The following is a 25,918-nucleotide window of genomic DNA, read 5'->3' as shown; positions in this document are numbered from 1 at the left end:
GATGGTAGTTTCTTTTGCTGTGCAGAAGCTCTTCAGTTTAATTAGATCCCATTTGTCAATTTTGGCTTTTGCTGTCGTTGCTTTTGGTGTTTTAGACATGAAGTCCTTGCCCATGCCTATGTCCTGAATGGTATTACCTAGGTTTTCTTCTAGGGTTTTTATGGTATTAGGTCTAACATTTAAGTCTCTAATCCATCTTGAATTAATCTTCGTATAAGGAGTAAGGAAAGGATCCAGTTTCAGCTTTCTACTTATGGCTAGCCAATTTTCCCAGCACCATTTATTAAATAGGGAATCCTTTCCCCATTTCTTGTTTCTCTCAGGTTTGTCAAAGATCAGATGGCTGTAGATGTGTGGTATTATTTCTGAGAAGACATTCATACAGCCAACAGACACATGAAGAAATGCTCATCATCACTGGCCATCAGAGAAATGCAAATTAAAACCACAATGAGATACCATCTCACACCAGTTAGAATGGCAATCATTAAGAAGTCAGGAAACAACAGGTGTTGGAGAGGATGTGGAGAAATAGGAACACTTTTACACTGTTGGTGGGATTGTAAACTAGTTCAACCATTATGGAAAACAGTATGGCAATTCCTCAAGGATCTAGAACTAGATGTACCATATGACCCAGCCATCCCACTACTGGGTATATACCCAAAGGATTATAAATCATGCTGCTATAAAGACACATGCACACGTATGTTTATTGCGGCACTATTCACAACAGCAAAGACTTGGAATCAACCCAAATGTCCATCAGTGACAGACTGGATTAAGAAAATGTGGCACATATACACCATGGAATACTATGCAGCCATAAAAAAGGATGAGTTCGTGTCCTTTGTAGGGACATGGATGCAGCTGGGAACCATCATTCTCAGCAAGCTATCACAAGAACAGAAAACCAAACACTGCATGTTCTCACTCATAGGTGGGAACTGAACAATGAGATCACTTGGACTCGGGAAGGGGAACATCACACACCGGGGCCTATCATGGGGAGGGGGGAGGGGGGAGGGATTGCATTGGGAATTATACCTGATATAAATCATGAATTGATGGGTGCTGACGAGATGATGGGTGCAGCACACCAACATGGCACAAGTATACATATGTAACAAACCTGCACGTTATACACATGTACCCTAGAACTTAAAGTATAATAAAAAATATATATATATGTTTTCAAAAACAAATGGCTATTGAACATATTTTACAGATTCTGCAGATTCTGCTCCCTTTCTCCCAAACTCTGCGCTCTCAAGTATTTCAAGAATGAACCTCCCTGCCAGGGTTCAACTGCGCAGGAATCAGAGACCTCTGAAACAACATGGCAAGTCCTCTACTTCCTGTCCCCTTTCCTGCTAAGCTGCTGACCTGCTGACACTCATCCATGTCACGTGACCTTCTGGGTGAGTTTGAGAATTCTTTATTCCTACTGATGCCAACTCTTCCCTCAGTGCAGTTGATCCCATCTCACTTTTGCAGCACACTGTTCCCACAGTCACCTCTTTCTGAAGATTTTCTTCCTCTCTACCAGAGATTTCCTCCAAATTGTGTTTCCTTTGTCCCCATCCCACTCCCCACTCCTCTCCAACTGTGTCCTTTCACTGGTGCTCACAGCAGCATCCCTCATGCCAGCTCCTTGTGTTCCATCTCTCCTTCATCTACACTGCCTGCTCCTGCTGATATGACTCTCCCAAGGCTCCTCTTGCCAACAGGCTTTTGTCTCTTGTGCCTTCATGCTGACAAACTAAAGCTCTGCACACATTGCATTTGCCTAGGTGTTGGGGCCAAATACCTGCATTTCAGTTCCCCTACTCCAATCTGTGTGCAATGCCTCTTATGTCTACCTTAATTGGTAGTCTGCATGGTTTGATGGTGACCCACAGTCTGTCACTGCTCACCTGTATTACCCTAGTTGCTTCTTACCCTCTTCACTGCTTCCACTCTGCCTCCCAACTATGGCTTACAGTCCCCACAGCAGCCAGAGTAACCTCTTCATTCAGAGCATGGCACTCCTCTGTTCAAGATCTACCACGAGCTTCCCATCAAACTGGAGTAAAACCTGAACTTCTTCTTACAGCCTAGAAGCCAAAGGCCCTGTGAGCTATGGTACTGCCTGTGGGGCCTCATGTCCACTATTTCCTTCATTCTTCACTCTGACCATGCCAGTCACCTTGCCGTTTGTTCCTCAAACACATAAGAAACACATTGTCTGTCTTGGCAGTCATCCTCCTGCCTGCAATGTCAGCACTCTTGCCCATCATCCCTTCAGTCAGGTCACTGTTCAAATGTCAGCTCTCTAGAGAGGCTCTTCCTTATCATTCTATCTAAAATAGCCCCCAATCATTCTGTAACCCTTTATCCTGCTTCCTCTTCCTGCTGTTTCATACTACCTGAGAAAATACTTAAGTTCAATCTTCCTAGAAAGAACATAAGCTCATAAAAGCAAGAACTGTATTCCACCTGTCCTTTCCTCTACCCCAGCACTTAGAAGAGTGGCACAGAGAGAGCATCCAGTGACAGTTCATGAATCAAGTCACTGCTTGGCAGCATTCAGCACTGTGACCACAGCTTCTCCTATCTTGAACTCTTTCTCCTTTTATTATCCTCTTCTGCTTTTCCTCTTCCCACTCTAGTGGCTACTCCACTGGGGGTTTGTCCCTCAAATGGTAATAGTCCTTACAGACATATTTTCTGTTCACTTTATCTATTTTGACACAGGGTCTCACTCACTTGCCCAGGCTGGAGTGCAGCCTCCACCTCCTGGGCTGAAGTGATATTTTTGCCTCAGCCTGCCACGTTCCTGGTGCCACAGGCATGTGCCATCATATCTAGCTAATTTCTTAAATTTTCTTTTTTTATAGAAATGAGTCTCACCTTATTGCCCAGTCTGCTCTTGAACTCCTACACTTGAGCAATCCTCTCAACTTGGCCTCCCAAAATACTGGCATTACAGGCATGAGATACTATACCAGGCCTTACTTTTTGCTTTCTTAAGATACAGGGTCTTGGCTAGGCGTGGTGGCTCACACCTGTAATCTCAGCAATTTGGGAGGCTGAGGCAGGCAGATCACGAGGTTAGGAGACTGAGACCATCCTGGCTAACATGGTGAAACCCCATCTCTACTAAAAATACAAGAAAATTAGCCAGGTGTTGTGGTGGGCGCCTGTAGTCCCAGCTACTCGGGAGGCGGAGGCAGGAATATGGCATGAACCTGTGAGGCAGAGCTTGCAGTGAGCCAAGATCAAGCCACTGCACTCCAGTCTGGGTGACAGAGCGAGACTCCACCTCAAATAAATAAATAAATAAATAAATAAATAAATAAATAAATAAAAAGATACAGGGTCTCCTCATCTGGCCCAGGCTGGACTTAAACTGCTGGGCTCAAGTAATTACCCCACCTCAGCCTCCCAAGTAGCTAGGACTAAGGCATGAAACCACCATGCCTGGTTTGTCCCATTTCATTCTACACACTTCCTTGGTATTTAAACAGCCGCTGTTGCTCTTCATTCTGTAGCTCCACATCAGATTCATGCTCTAGTCTTGTATATCCAAATGATGACTAGACTTTGCTACTTTGTTCTCTCAAAGACACATCAAGCTTAGCCCATGTACACAATTCTCCCTTTTCCAATCCAGCTTTCCTTCCTCCATCACCTATCTCTCTACATCTGGAAGCACCATCCTGCTTCCCTCTAGTATGTGCTAAGAGTTCCAAATGACCTGCAGCTCCTCGAGAAGGCCTGTATCTGGTCCAGTGCCCTTTCAGGGCTTTGATTCAATGCACAGCAGGAGCCTTCTCCGTTAGAGTCTAACTGGTTGCTAAGGAAGTATTGACATAAGTATTTTTTCATTCCTGGCCATACAGTTGACTTTCCTATACGGGTTTGTTGTGGAGAGGAGTAAGACTATTTTTAACAATTTGAACAGAATTTTTATTTAAAATGATAGTTTTACAAAAGGAATTCTGTAGGGATAATGTAAATGTAATAACACAGCTATGGTTTGGTAGACCAACTGGAACCACATTCCTGGGCAACTTTATGAGCATGTACAGGTCACCAGCAGGGACAGATTAGCACACATCATCCAAGGAACAAAGAATTGAAGGCAGCAGCTGTCCATGACAATATGCATCAGAATTGCCTGGGGATACAGCCTGGGACTCACCTTAGATCTACACCAGCATCCTTCTTGCCCATCGGCCAGATGGTTTCATTACTGCTCCCCATTCCAAGCCCTACACATGCCCTGGATGTGTGTGCACTGCGTTTACTGAAGTGTTGGGGGAGAAATCAGAAATCCCTCCTACTGCCTTTAATAGCAATTGTTCTGTGATGAGAAAAGCAACTGTGACATTTTAAGTCACAATGATGATTCAACTAAAATGTATTTGCTTTCATAATTTTCTCTTAATATTATGAGATAATTTCAGAAACCTACTGTTATTTAAAAACAAATCACATCACCCTGTTTACAAGAAGAATTTCTAAAGCTGCTTTATAAATAGAAAATATCTTACCAAACTTAACGATTGCCATGGTACTGGTACCAAAACAGAGATATAAACCAATGGAACAGAACAGAGTCCTCAGAAATAATACCACACATCTACAAACATCTGATCTTTGACAAACCTGACAAAAACAAGAAATGGGGGAAGGATTCCCTATTTAATAAATGGTGCTGGGAAAATTGGCTAGCCATAAGTAGAAAACTCAAACTGGATCCATTTCTTACTCTTACATGAAAATTAATTCAAGATGGATTAGAGACTTAAATGTTAGACCTAATACCATAAAAACCCTAGAAGAAAACCTAGGTAGTACCATTCAGGACATAGGCATGGGCAAGGACTTCATGTCTAAAACACCAAAAGCAACGGCAGCAAAAGCCAAAATTGACAAATGGGATCTAATTAAACTGAAGAGCTTCTGCACAGCAAAAGAAACTACCATCAGAGTGAACAGGCAACCTACAGAATGGGAGAAAATTTTTTCAATCTACTCATCTGACAAAGGGCTAGTATCCAGAACCTACAAAGAACTCAAACAAATTTATGAGGAAAAAACAAACAACCCCATCAAAAAAGTGGGCAAAGGATATGAAAAGACATTTCTCAAAAAGAAGACATGCATACAGCCAACAGGCACATGAAAAAATGCTCATCATCACTGGTCATCAGAGAAATGCAAATCAAAACCACAATGAGATACCATCTCACACCAGTTAGAATGGCAATCATTAAAAAGTCAGGAAACAACAGGTGATGGAGAGGATGTGGAGAAATAGGAACACTTTTACACTGTTGGTGGGATTGTAAACTGGTTCAACCATTGTGGAAAATAGTATGGCGATTCCTCAAGGATCTAGAATGAGAAATACCATATGACCCAGGCATCCCATTACTGGGTACATACCTAAAGGATTATAAATCATGTTGCTATAAAGACACATGCACACATATGTTTATTGGGGCACTATTCACAACAGCAAAGACTTGGAATCAACCCAAATGTCCATCAGTGACAGACTGGATTAAGAAAATGTGGCACATACACACCATGGAATACTATGCAGCCATAAAAAAGGATGAGTTCGTGTCCTTTGTAGGGACATGGATGCAGCTGGAAACCATCATTCTCAGCAAACTATCACAAGAACAGAAAACCAAACAGCACATGTTCTCACTCATAGGTGGGAATTGAACAATGAGATCACTTGGACTCAGGAAGGGGAACATTACACACTGGGGTCTATTATGGGCAGGTGGGAGAGGGAAGGGATGACATTGGGAGTTATACCTGATGTAAATGACGAGTTGATGGGTGCCGACGAGTTGATGGGTCCAGCACACCAACATGGCACAAGTATACGTATGTAACAAACCTGCACGTTGTGCACATATACCCTAGAACTTAAAGTATAAAAAAGAAAAAAAAAGCCTTATGGCTTTAAACAGAGTACGAACAAATCTGAAAATCAATTTGTGTTCAGGATCATACTTAAAATATTCCTCCAAAACCTCTTCTCACTGAAAGAAGAAAGGATGCAAAGTAAATATCCATTAAAGAAAAAACCTGAGGTGCCCTTTAGACAGCAGTGTTCACATTTGTGCCCATGTGCACTTACGATAATTTTGATTGGTGAGACGTCTTTTAGTGTTTTCAATACGAACAGTGGGATCTTAAAATACCACCATGATTTAATACTAATCAACATTCACTTAAAAATAATATGAGCTTACCTCTGGGGACAGGGCAAAGCTAAACTAAAAGCAGCAGAAACCTCTGCGGATGATAATGACACTGTCTGACAGCTTTGAAGAGAGCAGTGGTTCTCCCAGCACAGAGGTTGAGATCTGAGAACAGACAGACTGGCTGCTCAACTGGGACCCTGACCCCTGAGTAGCCTAACTGGGAGACATCCCCCACTAAATGCAGACCGACACCTGATACCTCACATGGCGGGGTACACCCCTGAGACGAATCTTCTAGAGCAAGAATTGAACAGCAACACTCACTGTTCAGCAATATTCTATCTTCTGCAGCCTCCGCTGTTGATACCCAGGCTAACAGGGTCTGGAGTGGACCTCAAGCAATCTCCAACAGACCTACAGCTGAGGGTCCTGACTGTTAGAAGGAAAACTAACAAACAGAAAGGACACCCACACTAAAACCCCATCAGTACATCACCAGCATCAAAGACCAAAGGCAGATACAACCACAAAGATGGGGAAAAAGCAGGGCAGAAAAGCTGGAAATTCAAAAAATCAGAGCGCACCTCCCCCTCCAAAGGAACGCAGCTCATCACCAGCAATGGATCAAAGCTGGATGGAGAATGACTTTGACGAATTGAGAGAAGAAGGTTTCAGTCGATCAAACGTCTCAGAACTAATGGAGGAAATACGTACCCAGTGCAAAGAAACTAAAAGTCTTGAAAAAAGAATGGAAGAATGGATAACTAGATAATCAATGCAGAGAAGGCCATAAACAAACTGACAGAGATAAAAAAAATGACACGAGAAATACATGACAAATGGACCAGCTTCAGTAACTGACTCTATTAACTGGAAGAGAGAGTATCAATGATTGAAGATCAAATGAATGAAATAAAGCAAGAAGAGAAGTCTAGAGAAAAAAAGGAAAAAGAAATGAACAAAGCCTCCAAGAAATATGGGATTATGTCAAAAGACCAAATCTACACCTGATTGGTGTGCCTGATTGGTGTGAAAGTGAGGGGAAAATGGAACCAAGTAGGAAAACACTCTTCAGGATATCATCCAGGACAACTTCCCCGACCTAGTAAGGCAGGGCAACATTCAAATTCAGGAAATACAGAGAACACCACAAAGATACTCCTTGAGAGGAGCAACTCCAAAACACATAATTGTCAGATTCACCAAAGTTGAAATGAAAGAAAAAATGTTAAGGGCAGCCAGAGAGAAAGGTCGGGTTACCCACAAAGGGCAGCCCATCAGAGTAACAGCAGACCTCTTGGCAGAAACTCTCCAAGCCAGAAGAGAGTGGGGGCCAATATTCAACATTCTTAAAGAAAAGAATTTTCAACCCAGAATTTCATATCCAGCCAAACTAAGTTTCATCAATGAAGGAGAAATAAAATCTTTTACAATCAAGCAAATGCTTAGAGATTTTGTCACCACCAGGCCTGCCCTACAAGAGATCCTGAAGGAAGCACTAAACATGGAAAGGAACAACCGGTACCAGTCATTGCAAAAACATGCCAAACTGTAAAGATCATCAATGCTAGGAAATAAATCACATCAACTAATGAGCAAAATAACCAGGTGATATCACAATGACAGGATCAAGTCCACACATAAAAATATTAACCTTAAATGTAAATGGACTAGGAGGGCGGAGCAAGATGGCCGAATAGGAACAGCTCCAGTCTCCAACTCCCAGCACGAGCGACACAGAAGACCGGTGATTTCTGCATTTTCAACTGAGGTACTGGGGTCATCTCACTAGGGAGTGCCGGACAATCGGTGCTGGTCAGCTGCTGCAGCCTGACCAGCGAGAGCTGAAGCAGGGCGAGGCATCGCCTCACCTGGAAGCGCAAGGGGGAAGGGGATCCATTTTCCTAGCCTGGGGAACTGAGACACACAACACCTGGAAAATCGGGTAACTCCCACCCCAATACTGCGCTGTAAGCATACAGGCACACCAGAATATATCCCACACCTGGCCGGGAGGGTCCCACGCCCACGAAGCCTCCCTCACTGCTAACACAGCAGTCTGCCGCGATCTATCCGCAAGGCAGCAGCGAGGCTGGGGGAGGGGCGCCCGCCATTGCTGAGGCTTAAGTAGGTAAACAAAGCCGCTGGGAAGCTCGAACTGGGTGGAGCTCACAGCAGCTCAAGGAAGCCTGCCTGTCTCTGTAGTCTCCACCTCTGGGGACAGCGCACAGCTGAAGACCAACAGGGGAAGTAGCAGGAGCCGGTGCAGACGCGAACGACTCTGTCTGACAGCTTTGGGGAGAGCCGTGGATCTCCCAACGCGGAGGTTGAGAACTGAGAACGGACAGACTGCCCGCTCAGGTGTGTCCCTGACCCCTGAGTAGCCTAGCTGGGAGAAATCCCCCACTAGGGGCAGTCTGACACCCCACACCTCACAGGGTGGAGTACACCCCTGAGAGGAAACTTCCAAAGGAAGAATCAGACAGGTACACTCGCTGTTCAGCAATATTCTATCTTCGGCAACCTCTGCTGCTGATACCCAGGCAAACAGGGTCTGGAGTGGACCTCAAGCAATCTCCAACAGACCAACAGACAGTCCTTCTGACTGTCAGAAGGAAAACTATCAAACAGGAAGGACACCTATACCAAAACCGCATCAGTACGTCACCACCATCAAAGACCAGAGACAGATAAAACCACAAAGATGGGGAAGAAGCAGGGCAGAAAAGCTGGAAATTCAAAAAATAAGAGCGCATCTCCCCCTGCAAAGGAGCGCAGCCCATCGCCAGCAACGGATCAAAGCTGGTCAGAGAATGACTTGGACGAGAGGAGAGAAGAAGGCTTCAGTCCATCAAACTTATCAGAGCTAAAGGAGGAATTACGTACCCAGCGCAAAGAAACTAAAAATCTTGAAAAAAGAGTGGAAGAATTGACAGCTAGACTCATTAATGCAGAGAAGATCATAAACGAAATGACAGAGATGAAAACCATGACACGAGAAATACGTGACAAATGCACAAGCTTCAGTAACCGACTCGATCAACTGGAAGAAAGAGTATCAGCGATTGAAGATCAAATGAATGAAATGAAGCGAGAAGAGAAACCAAAAGAAAAAAGAAGAAAAAGAAATGAGCAAAGCCTGCAAGAAGTATGGGATTACGTAAAAAGACCAAATCTACGTCTGATTGGGGTGCCTGAAAGTGAGGGGGAAAATGGAACCAAGTTGGAAAACACTCTTCAGGAAATCATCCAGGAGAACTTCCCCAACCTAGTAGGGCAGGCCAACATTCAAATTCAGGAAATACAGAGAACGCCACAAAGATACTCCTCCAGAAGAGCAACTCCAAGACACATAATTGCCAGATTCACCAAAGTTGAAATGAAGGAAAAAATCTTAAGGGCAGCCAGAGAGAAAGGTCGGGTTACCCACAAAGGGAAGCCCATCAGACTAACAGCAGATCTCTCGGCAGAAACTCTACAAGCCAGAAGAGAGTGGGGGCCAATATTCAACATTCTTAAAGAAAAGAATTTTAAACCCAGAATTTCATATCCAGCCAAACTAAGTTTCATAAGTGAAGGAGAAATAAAATCCTTTACAGATAAGCAAATGCTTAGAGATTTTGTCACCACCAGGCCTGCCTTACAAGAGACCCTGAAGGAAGCCCTAAACATGGAAAGGAACAACCGGTACCAGCCATCGCAAAAACATGCCAAAATGTAAAGACCATCGAGGCTAGGAAGAAACTGCATCAACTAACGAGCAAAATAACCAGTTAATATCTAATGGCAGGATCAAGTTCACACATAACAATATTAACCTTAAATGTTAATGGACTAAATGCTCCAATTAAAAGACACAGACTGGCAAACTGGATAAAGAGTCAAGACCCATCAGTCTGCTGTATTCAGGAGACCCATCTCACATGCAGAGACATACATAGGCTCAAAATAAAGGGATGGAGGAAGATCTACCAAGCAAATGGAGAACACAAAAAAGCAGGGGTTGCAATCCTTGTCTCTGATAAAACAGACTTTAAACCATCAAAGATCAACAGAGACAAAGAAGGCCATTACATAATGGTAAAGGGATCAATTCAACAGGAAGGGCTAACTCTCCTAAATATATATGCACCCAATACAGGAGCACCCAGATTCATAAAGCAAGTCCTTAGGGAGTTACAAAGAGACTTAGACTCCCATACAATAATAATGGGAGACTTCAACACTCCGCTGTCAACATTAGACAGATCAACGAGACAGAAAGTTAACAAGGATATCCAGGAATTGAACTCATCTCTGCAGCAAGCGGACCTAATAGACATCTATAGAACTCTCCACCCCAAATCAACAGAATATACATTCTTCTCAGCACCACATCGCACTTATTCCAAAATTGACCACATAATTGGAAGTAAAGCACTCCTCAGCAAATGTAAAAGAACAGAAATTATAACAAACTGTCTCTCAGACCACAGTGCAATCAAACTAGAACTCAGGACTAAGAAACTCAATCAAAACCGCTCAACTACATGGAAACTGAACAACCTGCTCCTGAATGACTACTGGGTACATAACGAAATGAAAGCGGAAATAAAGATGTTCTTTGAAACCAATGAGAACAAAGATACAACATACCAGAATCTCTGGGACACATTTAAAGCAGTGTGTAGAGGGAAATTTATAGCACTAAATGCCCACAAGAGAAAGCAGGAAAGATCTAAAATTGACACTCTAACATCACAATTAAAAGAACTGGAGAGGCAAGAGCAAACACATTCAAAAGCTAGCAGAAGGCAAGAAATAACTAAGATCAGAGCCGAACTGAAGGAGATAGAGACACAAAAAACCCTCCAAAAAATCAATGAATCCAGGAGTTGGTTTTTTGAAAAGATCAACAAAATTGACAGACCGCTAGCAAGGCTAATAAAGAAGAAAAGAGAGAGGAATCAAATAGATACAATAAAAAATGATAAAGGGGATATCACCACTGACCCCACAGAAATACAAACTACCATCAGAGAATACTATAAACGCCTCTACGCAAATCAACTAGAAAATCTAGAAGAAATGGATAATTTCCTGGACACTTACACTCTCCCAAGGCTAAACCAGGAAGAAGTTGAATCCCTGAATAGACCAATAGCAGGCTCTGAAATTGAGGCAACAATTAATAGCCTACCCACCAAAAAAAGTCCAGGACCAGATGGATTCACAGCTGAATTCTACCAGAGGTACAAGGAGGAGCTGGTACCATTCCTTCTGAAACTATTCCAATCAATAGAAAAAGAGGGAATCCTCCCTAACTCATTTTATGAGGCCAACATCATCCTGATACCAAAGCCTGGCAGAGACACAACAAAAAAAGAGAATTTTAGACCAATATCCCTGATGAACATTGATGCAAAAATTCTCAATAAAATACTGGCAAACCGGATTCAGCAGCACATCAAAAAGCTTATCCACCATGATCAAGTGGGCTTCATCCCTGGGATGCAAGGCTGGTTCAACATTCGCAAATCAATAAACGTAATCCAGCATATAAACAGAACCAAAGACAAGAACCACATGATTGTCTCAATAGATGCAGAAAAGGCTTTTGACAAAATTCAACAGCCCTTCATGCTAAAAAAGCTCAATAAATTCGGTATTGATGGAACGTATCTCAAAATAATAAGAGCCATTTATGACAAACCCACAGCTAATATCATACTGAATGGGCAAAAACTGGAAAAATTCCCTTTGAAAACTGGCACAAGACAGGGATGCCCTCTCTCACCACTCCTATTCAACACAGTGTTGGAAGTTCTGGCTAGGGCAATCAGGCAAGAGAAAGAAATCAAGGGTATCCAGTTAGGAAAAGAAGAAGTCAAATTGTCCCTGTTTGCAGATGACATGATTGTATATTTAGAAAACCCCATCGTCTCAGCCCAAAATCTCCTTAAGCTGATAAGCAACTTCAGCAAAGTCTCAGGATACAAAATTAATGTGCAAAAATCACAAGCATTCTTATACACCAGTAACAGACAAGCAGAGAGCCAAATCAGGAATGAACTTCCATTCACAATTGCTTCAAAGAGAATAAAATACCTAGGAATCCAGCTTACAAGGGATGTAAAGGACCTCTTCAAGGAGAACTACAAACCACTGCTCAGTGAAATCAAAGAGGACACAAACAAATGGAAGAACATACCATGCTCATGGATAGGAAGAATCAATATCGTGAAAATGGCCATACTGCCCAAGGTTATTTATAGATTCAATGCCATCCCCATCAAGCTACCAATGAGTTTCTTCACAGAATTGGAAAAAACTGCTTTAAAGTTCATATGGAACCAAAAAAGAGCCCGCATTGCCAAGACAATCTTAAGTCAAAAGGACAAAGCTGGAGGCGTCACGCTACCTGACTTCAAACTATACTACAAGGCTACAGTAACCAAAACAGCATGGTACTGGTACCAAAACAGAGCTATAGACCAATGGAACAGAACAGAGTCCTCAGAAATAATACCGCACATCTACAGCCATCTGATCTTTGACAAACCTGAGAGAAACAAGAAATGGGGAAAGGATTCCCTATTTAATAAATGGTGCTGGGAAAATTGGCTAGCCATAAGTAGAAAGCTGAAACTGGATCCTTTCCTTACCCCTTATACGAAGATTAATTCAAGATGGATTAGAGACTTAAATGTTAGACCTAATACCATAAAAACCCTAGAAGAAAATCTAGGTAGTACCATTCAGGACATAGGCATGGGCAAGGACTTCATGTCTAAAACACCAAAAGCAACGGCAGCAAAAGCCAAAATTGACAAATGGGATCTAATTAAACTAAAGAGCTTCTGCACAGCAAAAGAAACTACCATCAGAGTGAACAGGCAACCTACAGAATGGGAGAAAATTTTTGCAACCTACTCATCTGACAAAGGGCTAATATCCAGAATCTACAAAGAACTCAAACAAATATACGAGAAAAAAACAAACAACCCCATCAAAAAGTGGGGAAAGGATATGAACAGACATTTCTCAAAAGAAGATATTCATACAGCCAACAGACACATGAAAAAATGCTCATCGTCACTCGCCATCAGAGAAATGCAAATCAAAACCACAATGAGATACCATCTCACACCAGTTAGAATGGCAATCATTAAGAAGTCAGGAAACAACAGGTGTTGGAGAGGATGTGGAGAAATAGGAACACTTTTACACTGTTGGTGGGATTGTAAACTAGTTCAACCATTATGGAAAACAGTATGGCAATTCCTCAAGGATCTAGAACTAGATGTACCATATGACCCAGCCATCCCACTACTGGGTATATACCCAAAGGATTATAAATTATTCTACTACAAAGACACAGGCACACGTATGTTTATTGCGGCACTATTCACAATAGCAAAGACTTGGAATCAACCCAAATGTCCATCTGTGACAGACTGGATTAAGAAAATGTGGCACATATACACCATGGAATACTATGCAGCCATAAAAAAGGATGAGTTTGCGTCCTTTGTAGGGACATGGATGCAGCTGGAAACCATCATTCTTAGCAAACTATCACAAGAACAGAAAACCAAACACCGCATGTTCTCACTCATAGGTGGGAACTGAACAATGAGATCACTTGGACTCGGGAAGGGGAACATCACGCACTGGGGCCTATCATGGGGAGGGGGGAGAGGGGAGGAGGGAGGGATTGCATTGGGGAGTTATACATGATATAAATGATGAATTGATGGGTGCTGACGAGTTGATGGGTGCAGCACACCAACATGGCATAAGTATACATATGTAACAAACCTGCACGTTATGCACATGTACCCTAGAACTTAAAGTATAATTAAAAAAAAATAATAAATAAATAAAAAAATAAAATAAAATAAAATAAAATAAAATAAAAAGAAAAAAAAATAAAAAAAAATAAAATAAAATAAAAATGTAAAAGAGAAGAGAATACACAAAAATGTTCCCTAGAATAGAATTTTGGATCATTGTTGCATTTGATTACATATTTTTAAACCTCTGTGTTCTTGATTGAAGAAAAAACATTCTTATATTTGTATTTTTAAAATAACGGAAGCATATGCCAAAATTTGACTCAGGTTTGATATCAAGAGTGAGAGTATGAGTCAGTTCTAAAACTGTGAGCTTCTTGCACCCTGTCCACTTGCAAAAGTTGTTTAAATTTGAGACATTAAGCACATTTTTTTCTTGATGTTACATTAAATCCTTCTTAATTTCCTATTCTGACCTGGATGCCACATGTTTGGATTCAGCCAGGAATGACTGGATATGAGCAGCAGGAACTTAAGGTTGGTGTGGATACAGGCAGAGAGTTAAATCAAGACCATTGCAGTGGGCCAGGAACCCAGAAGAGGCCCTGCAGGAATGGAAACTGAGTCTGGCAGAAAATACATAAGATCCAGGGAACATTAACTCAGGGATCCCTAGAGTGCTACAGGACAGACTTGAAATTGAGGAGGAACAGAGTGGACTCACAATCTGACTCTAGCCTTTACTTTTATTTGGAGTTCTGTTAGACTGCAGATGAAAAAATATAATTCTGTTGCAACAGAAAGAGGAAGAAGGAGGAGGAGAAAGAGAAAGAAGAGGTAGAAAGGGAAAAGTCAGAAGGGGAAGGGGAACGGGAAGGAAAATAAGTTATTGTTCTTGATGATCAATATGACAAGAAAATTAGTTTCCTTGACAACAGGACAGTCTGGTTCACAATAAATTTCCCTGTGTTACATAGTGCTTGGCACGTGGTAAGCATTCGATACACATTTATTAAACAAATAAATGAATGAATAAATAAATGAAAAAAAAATGTAAATGGACTAAATGGTCCAATTAAAAGACACAGACTGGCAAATTGGATAAGGAGTCAAGACCCATCAGTTTGCTGTATTCAGGAGACCCATCTAACATGCAGAGACATACATAGGCTCAAAATGAAGGGATGGAGGAAGATCTACCAAGCAAATGGAGAACAAAAAAAAGCAGAGGTTTCAATCCCAGTCTCTGATAAAACAGACTTTAAACCATCAAAGATCAAAAGAGACAAGGAAGGCCATTACATAATGGTAAAGAGATCAATTCAACAGGAAGAGCTAACTATCCTAAATATATATGTGCCCAATACAGGAGCACCCAGATTCATAAAGCAAGTCCTTAGAGACTTACAAAGAGACTTAGACTCCCATTCATTAATAATGGGAGACTTCAATACCGCACTGTCAACATTAGACAGATCAACGAGACAGAATGCTAACAAGGATATCAGGAATTGAACTCAACTCTGTACCAAGTGGACCTAATAGACATCTACAGAACTCTCCACCCCAAATCAACAGAATATACATTCTTCTCAGCACCACATCATACTTATTCCAAAATTGGCCATATAGTTGGAAGTAAAGCACTCCTCAGCAAATGTAAAAGAACAGAAATTATAACAAACTGTCTCTCAGACCACAGTGCAATCAAAGTAGAACTCAGGACTAAGAAAATCAATCAAAACTGCTCAACTACATGGAAACTGAACAACCTGCTCCTGAATGACTACTGGGTACATAACGAAACGAAGGAAGAAATAAAAATGTTCTTTGAAACCAACGAGAACAAAGATATAACACACCAGAATCTCTGGGACACATTTAAAGCAGTATGTAGAGGGAAATTTGTAGCACTAAATGCCCACAAGAGAAAGCAGGAAATATCTAAAATTGGGACCCTAACATCAAAATTAAAAGAACTAGAGAAGCAAGCATAAACACATTCAAAAGCTAGCAGAAGGCAAGAAATAACTAAGATCCAAGCAGAACTGAAGGAGATAGAGACACATAAAACCCTCCAAAAAATCAATGAATCCAGGAGCTGGTTTTTTGAAAAGATCAACAAAATTGATAGATGGCTAGTAAGACTAATAAAGAAAAAAAGAGAGAAGAATCAAATACATGCAATAAAAAATGATAAAGGGGATATCACCAACCCCACAGAAATACAAACTACCATCAGAGAATACTATAAACACCTCTATGCAAATAAACTAGAAAACGTAGAAGAAATGAATAATTTCCTGGACACTTACACTCTCCAAAGACTAAACCAGGAAGAAGTTGAATCCCTGAGTAGACCAATAGCTGTCTCTGAAATTGAGGTAACCATTAATAGCCTACCCACCAAAAAAAGTCCAGGACCAGATGGATTCACAGCCAATTTCTACCAGAGGTACAAGGAGGAGCTGGTACCATTCCTTCTGAAACTATTCCAATCAATAGAAAAAGAGGCAATCCTCCCTAACTCATTTTATGAGGCCAACATCATCCTGATACCAAAGCCTGGCAGAAACACAACAAAAAAAGAGAATTTTACACCAATATCCCTGATGAACATCGATGCAAAAATCCTCAATAAAATGCTGGCAAACCAAATCCAGAAGCATATCAAAAAGCTTATCCACCATGATCAAGTGGGCTTCATTCCTGGGATGCAAGGCTGGTTCAACATACGCAATAAATGTAATCCAGCATATAAACAGAACCAAAGACAAAAACCACATGATTATCTCAATAGATGCAGAAAAGGCCTTTGACAAAATTCAACAGCCCTTCATGTTAAAAACGCTCAATAAATTCGGCACTGATGGAACGTATCTCAAAATACTAAGAGCTATTTATGACAAACCCACAGCCAATATCATACTGAATGGGCAAAAACTGGAAAAATTCCCTTTGAAAACTGGCACAAAACAGGGATGCCCTCTCTCACCACTCCTACTCAACATAGTGTTGAAAGTTCTGGCCAGGGCAATCAGGCAAGAGAAAGAAATCAAGGGTATTCAGTTAGGAAAAGAGGAAGTCAAATTGTCCCTGTTTGCAGATGACATGATTGTATATTTAGAAAACCCCATTGTCTCAGCCCAAAATCTCCTTAAGCTGATAAGCAACTTCAGCAAAGTCTCAGGATACAAAATCAATGTGCAAAAATCACAAGCATTCTTATACACCAGTAACACACAAACGGAGAGCCAAATCATGAATGAACTCCAATTCACAATAGCTTCAAAGAGAATAAAATACCTAGGACTCCAACTGACAAGGGATTTAAAGGACCTCTTCAAGGAGAACTACAAACCACTGCTCAGTGAAATCAAAGAGGACACAAACAAATGGAAGAACATACCATGCTCATGGATAGGAAGAATCAATATCGTGAAAATGGCCATACTGCCCAAAGTTATTTATAGATTCAAGGCCATTCCCATCAAGCTACCAATGACTTTCTTCACAGAACTGGAAAAAACTGCTTTAAAGTTCATATGGAACCAAAAAAGACTCCGCATTGACAAGACAATCCTAAGTCAAAAGAACAAAGCTGGAGGCATCATGCTACCTGACTTCAAACTATACTACAAGGCTACAGTAACCAAAACAGCATGGTACTGGTACCAAAACAGAGATATAGACCAATGGAACAGAACAGGGCCCTCAAATAATATCACACAACTACTGCCATCTGATCTTTGACAAACCTGACAAAAACAAGAAATGGGGAAAGGATTCCCTGTTTAATAAATGGTGCTGGGAAAATTGGCTAGCCATAAGTAGAAAGCTCACACTGGATCCTTTCCTTATTCCTTATACAAAAATTAATTCAAGATGGATTAGAGACTTAAATGTTAGACCTAATACCATAAAAACCCTAGAAGAAAACCTAGGTAATACCATTCAGGACATAGACATGGACAAGGACTTCATGTCTAAAACACCAAAAGCAACGGCAACAAAAGCCAAAATTGACCAATGGGATCTAATTAAACTAAAGAGCTTCTGCACAGCAAAGGAAACTACCATCAGAGTGAACAAGTAACCTGCAGAATGGGAGAAAACTTTTTCAATCTACTCATCTGACAAAGGGCTAATATCTAGAACCTACAAAGAACTCAAACAAATTTATGAGGAAAAAACAAACAACCCCATCAAAAAGTGGGCAAAGGATATGAACAGACATTTCTCAAAAAGAAGACATGCATACAGCCAACAGGCACATGAAAAAATGCTCATCATCACTGGTCATCAGAGAAATGCAAATCAAAACCACAATGAGATACCATCTCACATCAGTTAGAATGGCAATCATTAAAAAGTCAGGAAACAACAGGTGCTGGAGAGGATGTGGAGAAATAGGAATACTTTTACACTGTTGGTGGGATTGTAAACTGGTTCACCCATTGTGGAAAACAGTATGGCGATTCCTCAAGATCTAGAACGAGAAATACCATATGACCCAGCCATCCCATTACTGGGTACATAACCAAAGGATTACAAATCATGTTGCTATAAAGACACATGCACACATATGTTTATTGCCACATTATTCACAATAGCAAAGACTTGGAATCAACCCAAATGTCCATCAGTGACAGACTGGATTAAGAAAATGTGGCATATATACACCATGGAATACTATGCAGCCATAAAAAAGGATGAGTTCGTGTCCTTTGTAGGGACATGGATGCAGCTGGAAACCTTCATTCTCAGTAAACTATCACAAGAACAGAAAACCAAACAGCGCATGTTCTCACTCATAGGTGGGAATTGAACAATGAGATCACTTGGACTCGGGAAGGGGAACATCACACACCGGGGCCTATTATGAGGCAGGGGGAGGGATGGCATTGGGAGTTATACCTGATGTAAGTGACGAGTTGATGGGTGCTGACGTGTTGATGGGTGCAGCACACCAACATGGCACAAGTATACATATGTAACAAAACTGCACGTTGTGCACATGTACCCAGGAACGTAAAGTATAATTTAAAAAAAAAGAAGAAAAAAAGGATAATAATATGAGCATAAGCTCAGAAAATGTTTATATTCTTTTTAACCCTTTCCCCCACATAATTCCATCCAAATGTAAGCTACTAGTAGGGTTTAGTGTCTTACTGACCGTATATCATTATTCTCTGCAATAAACTTTGAAAAAATAGTTTCCTGTAACCATGAGGCTCTAAGCCTGTGTTGGTAAATACAATAGTCACTAGCCACATGTGGCTTTTAGGTACCTGAGGAAATATATTTTTACGTTTTTACACCATGTAAGTTGATTTAAACTTAAATTTTTCTTTTTCCTTTTTTTTTTTTTTGAAATGGATTTTCACTCTTGTTGCCCAGGCTGGAGTGCAATGGCGTGATCTTGGCTCACTTCAAGCTCTGCCTCCTGGGTTCAAGCGATTCTTCTATCTCAGCCTCCCAAGTAGCTGGGATTACAGGCACGTGCCACCATGCCCGGATAATTTTTGTATTTTTAGTAGAGACAGGGTTTCATCATATTGGTCAGGCTGGTCTCAAACTCCTGACCCCCAGTGATCCCTCCACCTGACCTCCCAAAGTGCTGCGATTACAAAGGTGTGAGCCATTGCACCCAGTGAACTTAAATTATTTTTATCCCTCTTCATAAAAATCATGCTTCTGTGTTAAAAGTATTTACATACACTTATATTGCTTGATACTACCGACAATCATCTTTTAAAAAGATACATTTTCTGTTATTTGGATAGTATATTTACTCATATTAGCTCACTAATTAAACATACCTGCAGATCACTTCTTATTCCAGCATGTTCTTTTTACAACACTTTTAAAATAAGATGACGAGATGCCACATGAAATGGGGAACAAGACTTAAAGGAAGATGCCTTTGACTACAGGCATGAAACAGATACAAATCTATGATGAAAATACAAACTCAGGCTGAGCATGGTGGCTGAAACCTGTAATCCCAGCATTTTGGGAGGCTTAGGTGGGCAGATCCCGAGGTCAGGAAATCGAGACCATCCTGGTTAACAAGGTGAAACTCCATTAGCTCTACTAAAAACACAAAATATTAGCCAGGTGTGGTGGTGGGCACCTGTAGACCCAACTACTTGGGAGGCTGAGGCAGGAAAATGGCATAAATCCAGGAGGTGCAGCTTGCAGTGAGCAGAGATCGCACCATGGCACTGCAGCCTGGGAAACAGAGTGAGACTCCATCTAAAAAAAAAAAAAAAAAGAAGAAGAAGAAGAAGAAGAAAGAAAATATGAACTCAATAAAAGTGACACTTACTGGGCCAGGTGCAGTGGCTCATGCCTCTAATCCCAGCACTTTGGGAGGCCGAGGTCAGGCATTGAAAACCAGCCTGGCTAACATGATGAAACCCTATCTCTACTAAAAATACAAAATTAGCCAGGCGTGGTGGTGGGCACCTGTAATCCCATCTACGTGGGAGACTGAGGCAGGAGAATCACTTGAACCTGTGAGGCGGAGGTTCCAGGGAGCCAAGATGGCACTATTGCACTCCATCCTGGGCAACAAGAGTGAAACTCCATCTCAAAAACAAACAAACAAACAAACAAATAAATGACACTTATTGTAAGTGGGTGTAACCGTTCATAAAAAACGTCCAGAATCACTTGAGATTCATCAAATAGGAACAGCTCGAGTCTCCAACTCCCAGCGCGAGCAACACAGAAGACCAGTGATTTCTGCATTTTCAACTGAGGTACTGGGGTCATCTCACTAGGGAGTGCCGGACAATCGGTGCTGGTCAGCTGCTGCAGCCTGACCAGCGAGAGCTGAAGCAGGGCGAGGCATCACCTCACCTGGAAGCGCAAGGGGAAGGGAATCCATTTTCCTAGCCAGGGGAACTGAGACACACAACACCTGGAAAATCGGGTAACTCCCACCCCAATACTCCGCTTTAAGCAGACAGGCACACCAGGACAATATATCCCACACCTGGCCGGAAGGGTCCCACGCCCACGGAGCCTCCCTCACTGCTAACACAGCAGTCTGCGGCGATCTATCCGCAAGGCAGCAGCGAGGCTGGGGGAGGGGCGCCCGCCATTGCTGAGGCTTAAGTAGGTAAACAAAGACGCTGGGAAGCTCGAACTGGGTGGAGCTCACAGCAGCTCAAGAAAGCCTTCCTGTCTCTGTAGTCTCCACCTCTGGGGACAGCGCACAGCTGAAGACCAACAGGGGAAGCAGAGGGGGCCGGTGCAGACGCGAACGAATCTGTCTGACAGCTTTGGGGAGAGCCGTGGATCTCCCAACACGGAGGTTGAGATCTGAGAACGGACAGACTGCCTGCTCAGGTGGGTCCCTGACCCCTGAGTAGCCTAGCTGGGAGATATCCCCCACTAGGGGCAGTCTGACACCCCACACCTCACAGGGTGGAGTACACCCCTGAGAGGAAACTTCCAAAGGAAGAATCAGACAGGGACACTCGCGTTCAGCAATATTCTATCTTCGGCAACCTCTGCTGCTGATACCCAGGCAAACAGGGTCTGGAGTGGACCTCAAGCAATCTCCAACAGACCAACAGACAGTCCTTCTGACTGTCAGAAGGAAAACTATCAAACAGGAAGGACACCTATACCAAAACCCCATCAGTACGTCACCATCATCAAAGACCAGAGACATATAAAACCACAAAGATGGGGAAGAAGCAGGGCAGAAAAGCTGGAAATTCAAAAAATAAGAGCGCATCTCCCCCTGCAAAGGAGCGCAGCCCATCGCCAGCAACGGATCAAAGCTGGTCAGAGAATGACTTTGGCGAGATGAGAGAAGAAGGCTTCAGTCTATCCAACTTCTCAGATCTAAAAGAGGAATTACGTACCCAGCGCAAAGAAACTAAAAATCTTGAAAAAAGAGTGGAAGAATTCACAGCTAGACTAATTAATGTAGAGAAGATCATAAACGAAATGACAGAGATGAAAACCATGACACGAGAAATACGTGACAAATGCACAAGCTTCAGTAACCGACTCGATCAACTGGAAGAAAGAGTATCAGCGATTGAGGATCAAATGAATGAAATGAAGCGAGAAGAGAAACCAAAAGAAAAAAGAAGAAAAAGAAATGAACAAAGCCTGCAAGAAGTATGGGATTATGTAAAAAGACCAAATCTACGTCTGATTGGGGTGCCGGAAAGTGAGGGGGAAAATGGAACCAAGTTGGAAAACACTCTTCAGGATATCATCCAGGAGAACTTCCCCAACCTAGTAGGGCAGGACAACATTCAAATTCAGGAAATACAGAGAACGCCACAAAGATACTCCTCCAGAAGAGCAACTCCAAGACACATAATTGCCAGATTCACCAAAGTTGAAATGAAGGAAAAAATCTTAAGGGCAGCCAGAGAGAAAGGTCGGGTTACCCACAAAGGGAAGCCCATCAGACTAACAGCAGATCTCTCGGCAGAAACTCTACAAGCCAGAAGAGAGTGGGGGCCAATATTCAACATTCTTAAAGAAAAGAATTTTAAATCCAGAATTTCATATCCAGCCAAACTAAATTTCATAAGTGAAGGAGAAATAAAATTCTTTACTGATAAGCAAATGCTGAGAGATTTTGTCACCACCAGGCCTGCCTTACAAGAGACCCTAAAGGAAGCCCTAAACATGGAAAGGAACAACGGGTACCAGCCATTGCAAAAACATGCCAAAATGTAAAGACCATCGAGGCTAGGAAGAAACTGCATCAACTAACGGGCAAAATAACCAGTTAATATCATAATGACAGGATCAAGTTCACACATAACAATATTAACCTTAAATGTAAATGGACTAAATGCTCCAATTAAAAGACACAGACTGGCAAACTGGATAAAGAGTCAAGACCCATCAGCCTGCTGTATTCAGGAGACCCATCTCACATGCAGAGACATACATAGGCTCAAAATAAAGGGATGGAGGAAGGTCTACCAAGAAAATGGAGAACAAAAAAAGCAGGGGTTGCAATCCTAGTCTCTGATAAAACAGACTTTAAACCATCAAAGATCAAAAGAGACAAAGAAGGACATTACATAATGGTAAAGGGATCAATTCAACAGGAAGAGCTAACTCTCCTAAATATATATGCACCCAATACAGGAGCACCCAGATTCATAAAGCAAGTCCTTAGAGACTTACAAAGAGACTTAGACTCCCATACAATAATAATGGGAGACGTCAACACTCCACTGTCAACATTGGACAAATAAACGAGACAGAAAGTTAACAAGGATATCCAGGAATTGAACTCATCTCTGCACCAAGCAGACCTAATAGACATCTATAGAACTCTCCACCCCAAATCAACAGAATATACATTCTTCTCAGCACCACATCGCACTTATTCCAAAATTGACCACATAATGGGAAGTAAAGCACTCCTCAGCAAATGTACAAGAACAGAAATTATGACAAACTGTCTCTCAGACCACAGTGCAATCAAACTAGAACTCAGGACTAAGAAACTCAATCAAAACCGCTCAACTACATGGAAACTGAACAACCTGCTCCTGAATGACTACTGGGTACATAACGAAATGAAGGCAGAAATAAAGATGTTCTTTGAAACCAATGAGAACAAAGATACAACATACCAGAATCTCTGGGACACATTTAAAGCAGTGTGTAGAGGGAAATTTATAGCACTAAATGCCCACAAGAGAAAGCAGGAAAGATCTAAAATTGACACTCTAACATCACAATTAAAAGAACTAGAGAGGCAAGAGCAAACACATTCAAAAGCTAGCAGAAGGCAAGAAATAACCAAGATTAGAGCAGAACTGAAGGAGATAGAGACACAAAAAACCCTCCAAAAAATCAATGAATCCAGGAGTTGGTTTTTTGAAAAGATCAACAAAATTGATAGACCGCTAGCAAGACTAATAAAGAAGAAAAGAGAGAGGAATCAAATAGACGCAATAAAAAATGATAAAGGGGATATCACCACTGACCCCACAGAAATACAAACAACCATCAAAGAATACTATAAACGCCTCTATGCAAATCAACTACAAAATCTAGAAGAAATGGATAATTTCCTGGACACTTACACTCTCCCAAGACTAAACCAGGAAGAAGTTGAATCCCTGAATAGACCAATAGCAGGCTCTGAAATTGAGGCAACAATTAATAGCCTACCCACCAAAAAAAGTCCAGGACCAGATGGATTCACACCTGAATTCTACCAGAGGTACAAGGAGGAGCTGGTACCATTCCTTCTGAAACTATTCCAATCAATAGAAAAAGAGGGAATCCTCCCGAACTCATTTTATGAGGCCAACATCATCCTGATACCAAAGCCTGGCAGAGACACAACAAAAAAAGAGAATTTTAGACCAATATCCCTGATGAACATCGATGCAAAAATTCTCAATAAAATACTGGCAAACCGGATTCAGCAGCACATCAAAAAGCTTATCCACCATGATCAAGTGGGCTTCATCCCGGGGATGCAAGGCTGGTTCAACATTTGCAAATCAATAAACGTAATCCAGCATATAAACAGAACCAAAGACAAGAACCACATGATTATCTCAATAGATGCAGAAAAGGCTTTTGACAAAATTCAACAGCCCTTCATGCTAAAAACGCTCAATAAATTCGGTATTGATGGAACGTACCTCAAAATAATAAGAGCTATTTATGACAAACCCACAGCTAATATCATTCTGAATGGGCAAAAACTGGAAAAATTCCCTTTGAAAACTGGCACAAGACAGGGATGCCCTCTCTCACCACTCCTATTCAACATAGTGTTGGAAGTTCTGGCTAGGGCAATCAGGCAAGAGATAGAAATCAAAGGTATCCAGTTAGGAAAAGAAGAAGTCAAATTGTCCCTGTTTGCAGATGACATGATTGTATACTTATAAAACCCCATTGTCTCAGCCCAAAATCTCCTTAAGCTGATAAGCAACTTCAGCAAAGTCTCAGGATACAAAATTAATGTGCAAAAATCACAAGCATTCTTATACACCAGTAACAGACAAGCAGAGAGCCAAATCAGGAATGAACTTCCATTCACAATTGCTTCAAAGAGAATAAAATACCTAGGAATCCAGCTTACAAGGGATGTAAAGGACCTCTTCAAGGAGAACTACAAACTACTGCTCAGTGAAATCAAAGAGGACACAAACAAATGGAAGAACATACCATGCTCATGGATAGGAAGAATCAATATCGTGAAAATGGCCATACTGCCCAAGGTTATTTATAGATTCAATGCCATCCCCATCAAGCTACCAATGAGTTTCTTCACAGAATTGGAAAAAACTGCTTTAAAGTTCATATGGAACCAAAAAAGAGCCCGCATTGCCAAGACAATCCTAAGTCAAAAGGACAAAGCTGGAGGCGTCACGCTACCTGACTTCAAACTATACTACAAGGCTACAGTAACCAAAACAGCATGGTACTGGTACCAAAACAGAGATATAGACCAATGGAGCAGAACAGAGTCCTCAGAAATAATACCACACATCTACAGCCATCTGATCTTTGACAAACCTGAGAGAAACAAGAAATGGGGAAAGGATTCCCTATTTAATAAATGGTGCTGGGAAAATTGGCTAGCCATAAGTAGAAAGCTGAAACTGGATCCTTTCCTTACCCCTTATACGAAGATTAATTCAAGATGGATTAGAGACTTAAATGTTAGACCTAATACCATAAAAACCCTAGAAGAAAACCTAGGTAGTACCATTCAGGACATAGGCATGGGCAAGGACTTCATGTCTAAAACACCAAAAGCAACGGCAGCAAAAGCAAAAATTGACAAATGGGATCTAATTAAACTAAAGAGCTTTTGCACAGCAAAAGAAACTACCATCAGACTGAACAGGCAACCTACAGAATGGGAGAATATTTTTGCAACCTACTCATCTGACAAAGGGCTAA

General features: G+C 41.5%; 1 protein-coding gene across 1 annotated transcript in view; it reads right to left on the bottom strand.

The window, feature by feature from the left end:
- LOC104677081 (cyclin-Y-like protein 2) overlaps positions 1 to 25,918 on the bottom strand; it is a 69,865-nt gene that overhangs the window by 19,609 nt on the left and 24,338 nt on the right. Inside the window, 3 exon segments of the mRNA XM_030941152.1 lie at positions 4,539 to 4,542; positions 5,935 to 6,046; positions 20,623 to 20,666. Of these exon segments, the coding sequence (XP_030797012.1) occupies positions 4,539 to 4,542; positions 5,935 to 6,046; positions 20,623 to 20,666 (160 nt within the window).

The sequence above is a fragment of the Rhinopithecus roxellana genome, chromosome 11 (assembly GCF_007565055.1).
Source record: "Rhinopithecus roxellana isolate Shanxi Qingling chromosome 11, ASM756505v1, whole genome shotgun sequence".
Lineage (NCBI taxonomy): Eukaryota > Metazoa > Chordata > Mammalia > Primates > Cercopithecidae > Rhinopithecus > Rhinopithecus roxellana.
The sequence above is the reverse complement of the archived record's forward strand: the minus strand, read 5'-3'. Positions and strand labels throughout refer to the sequence as shown.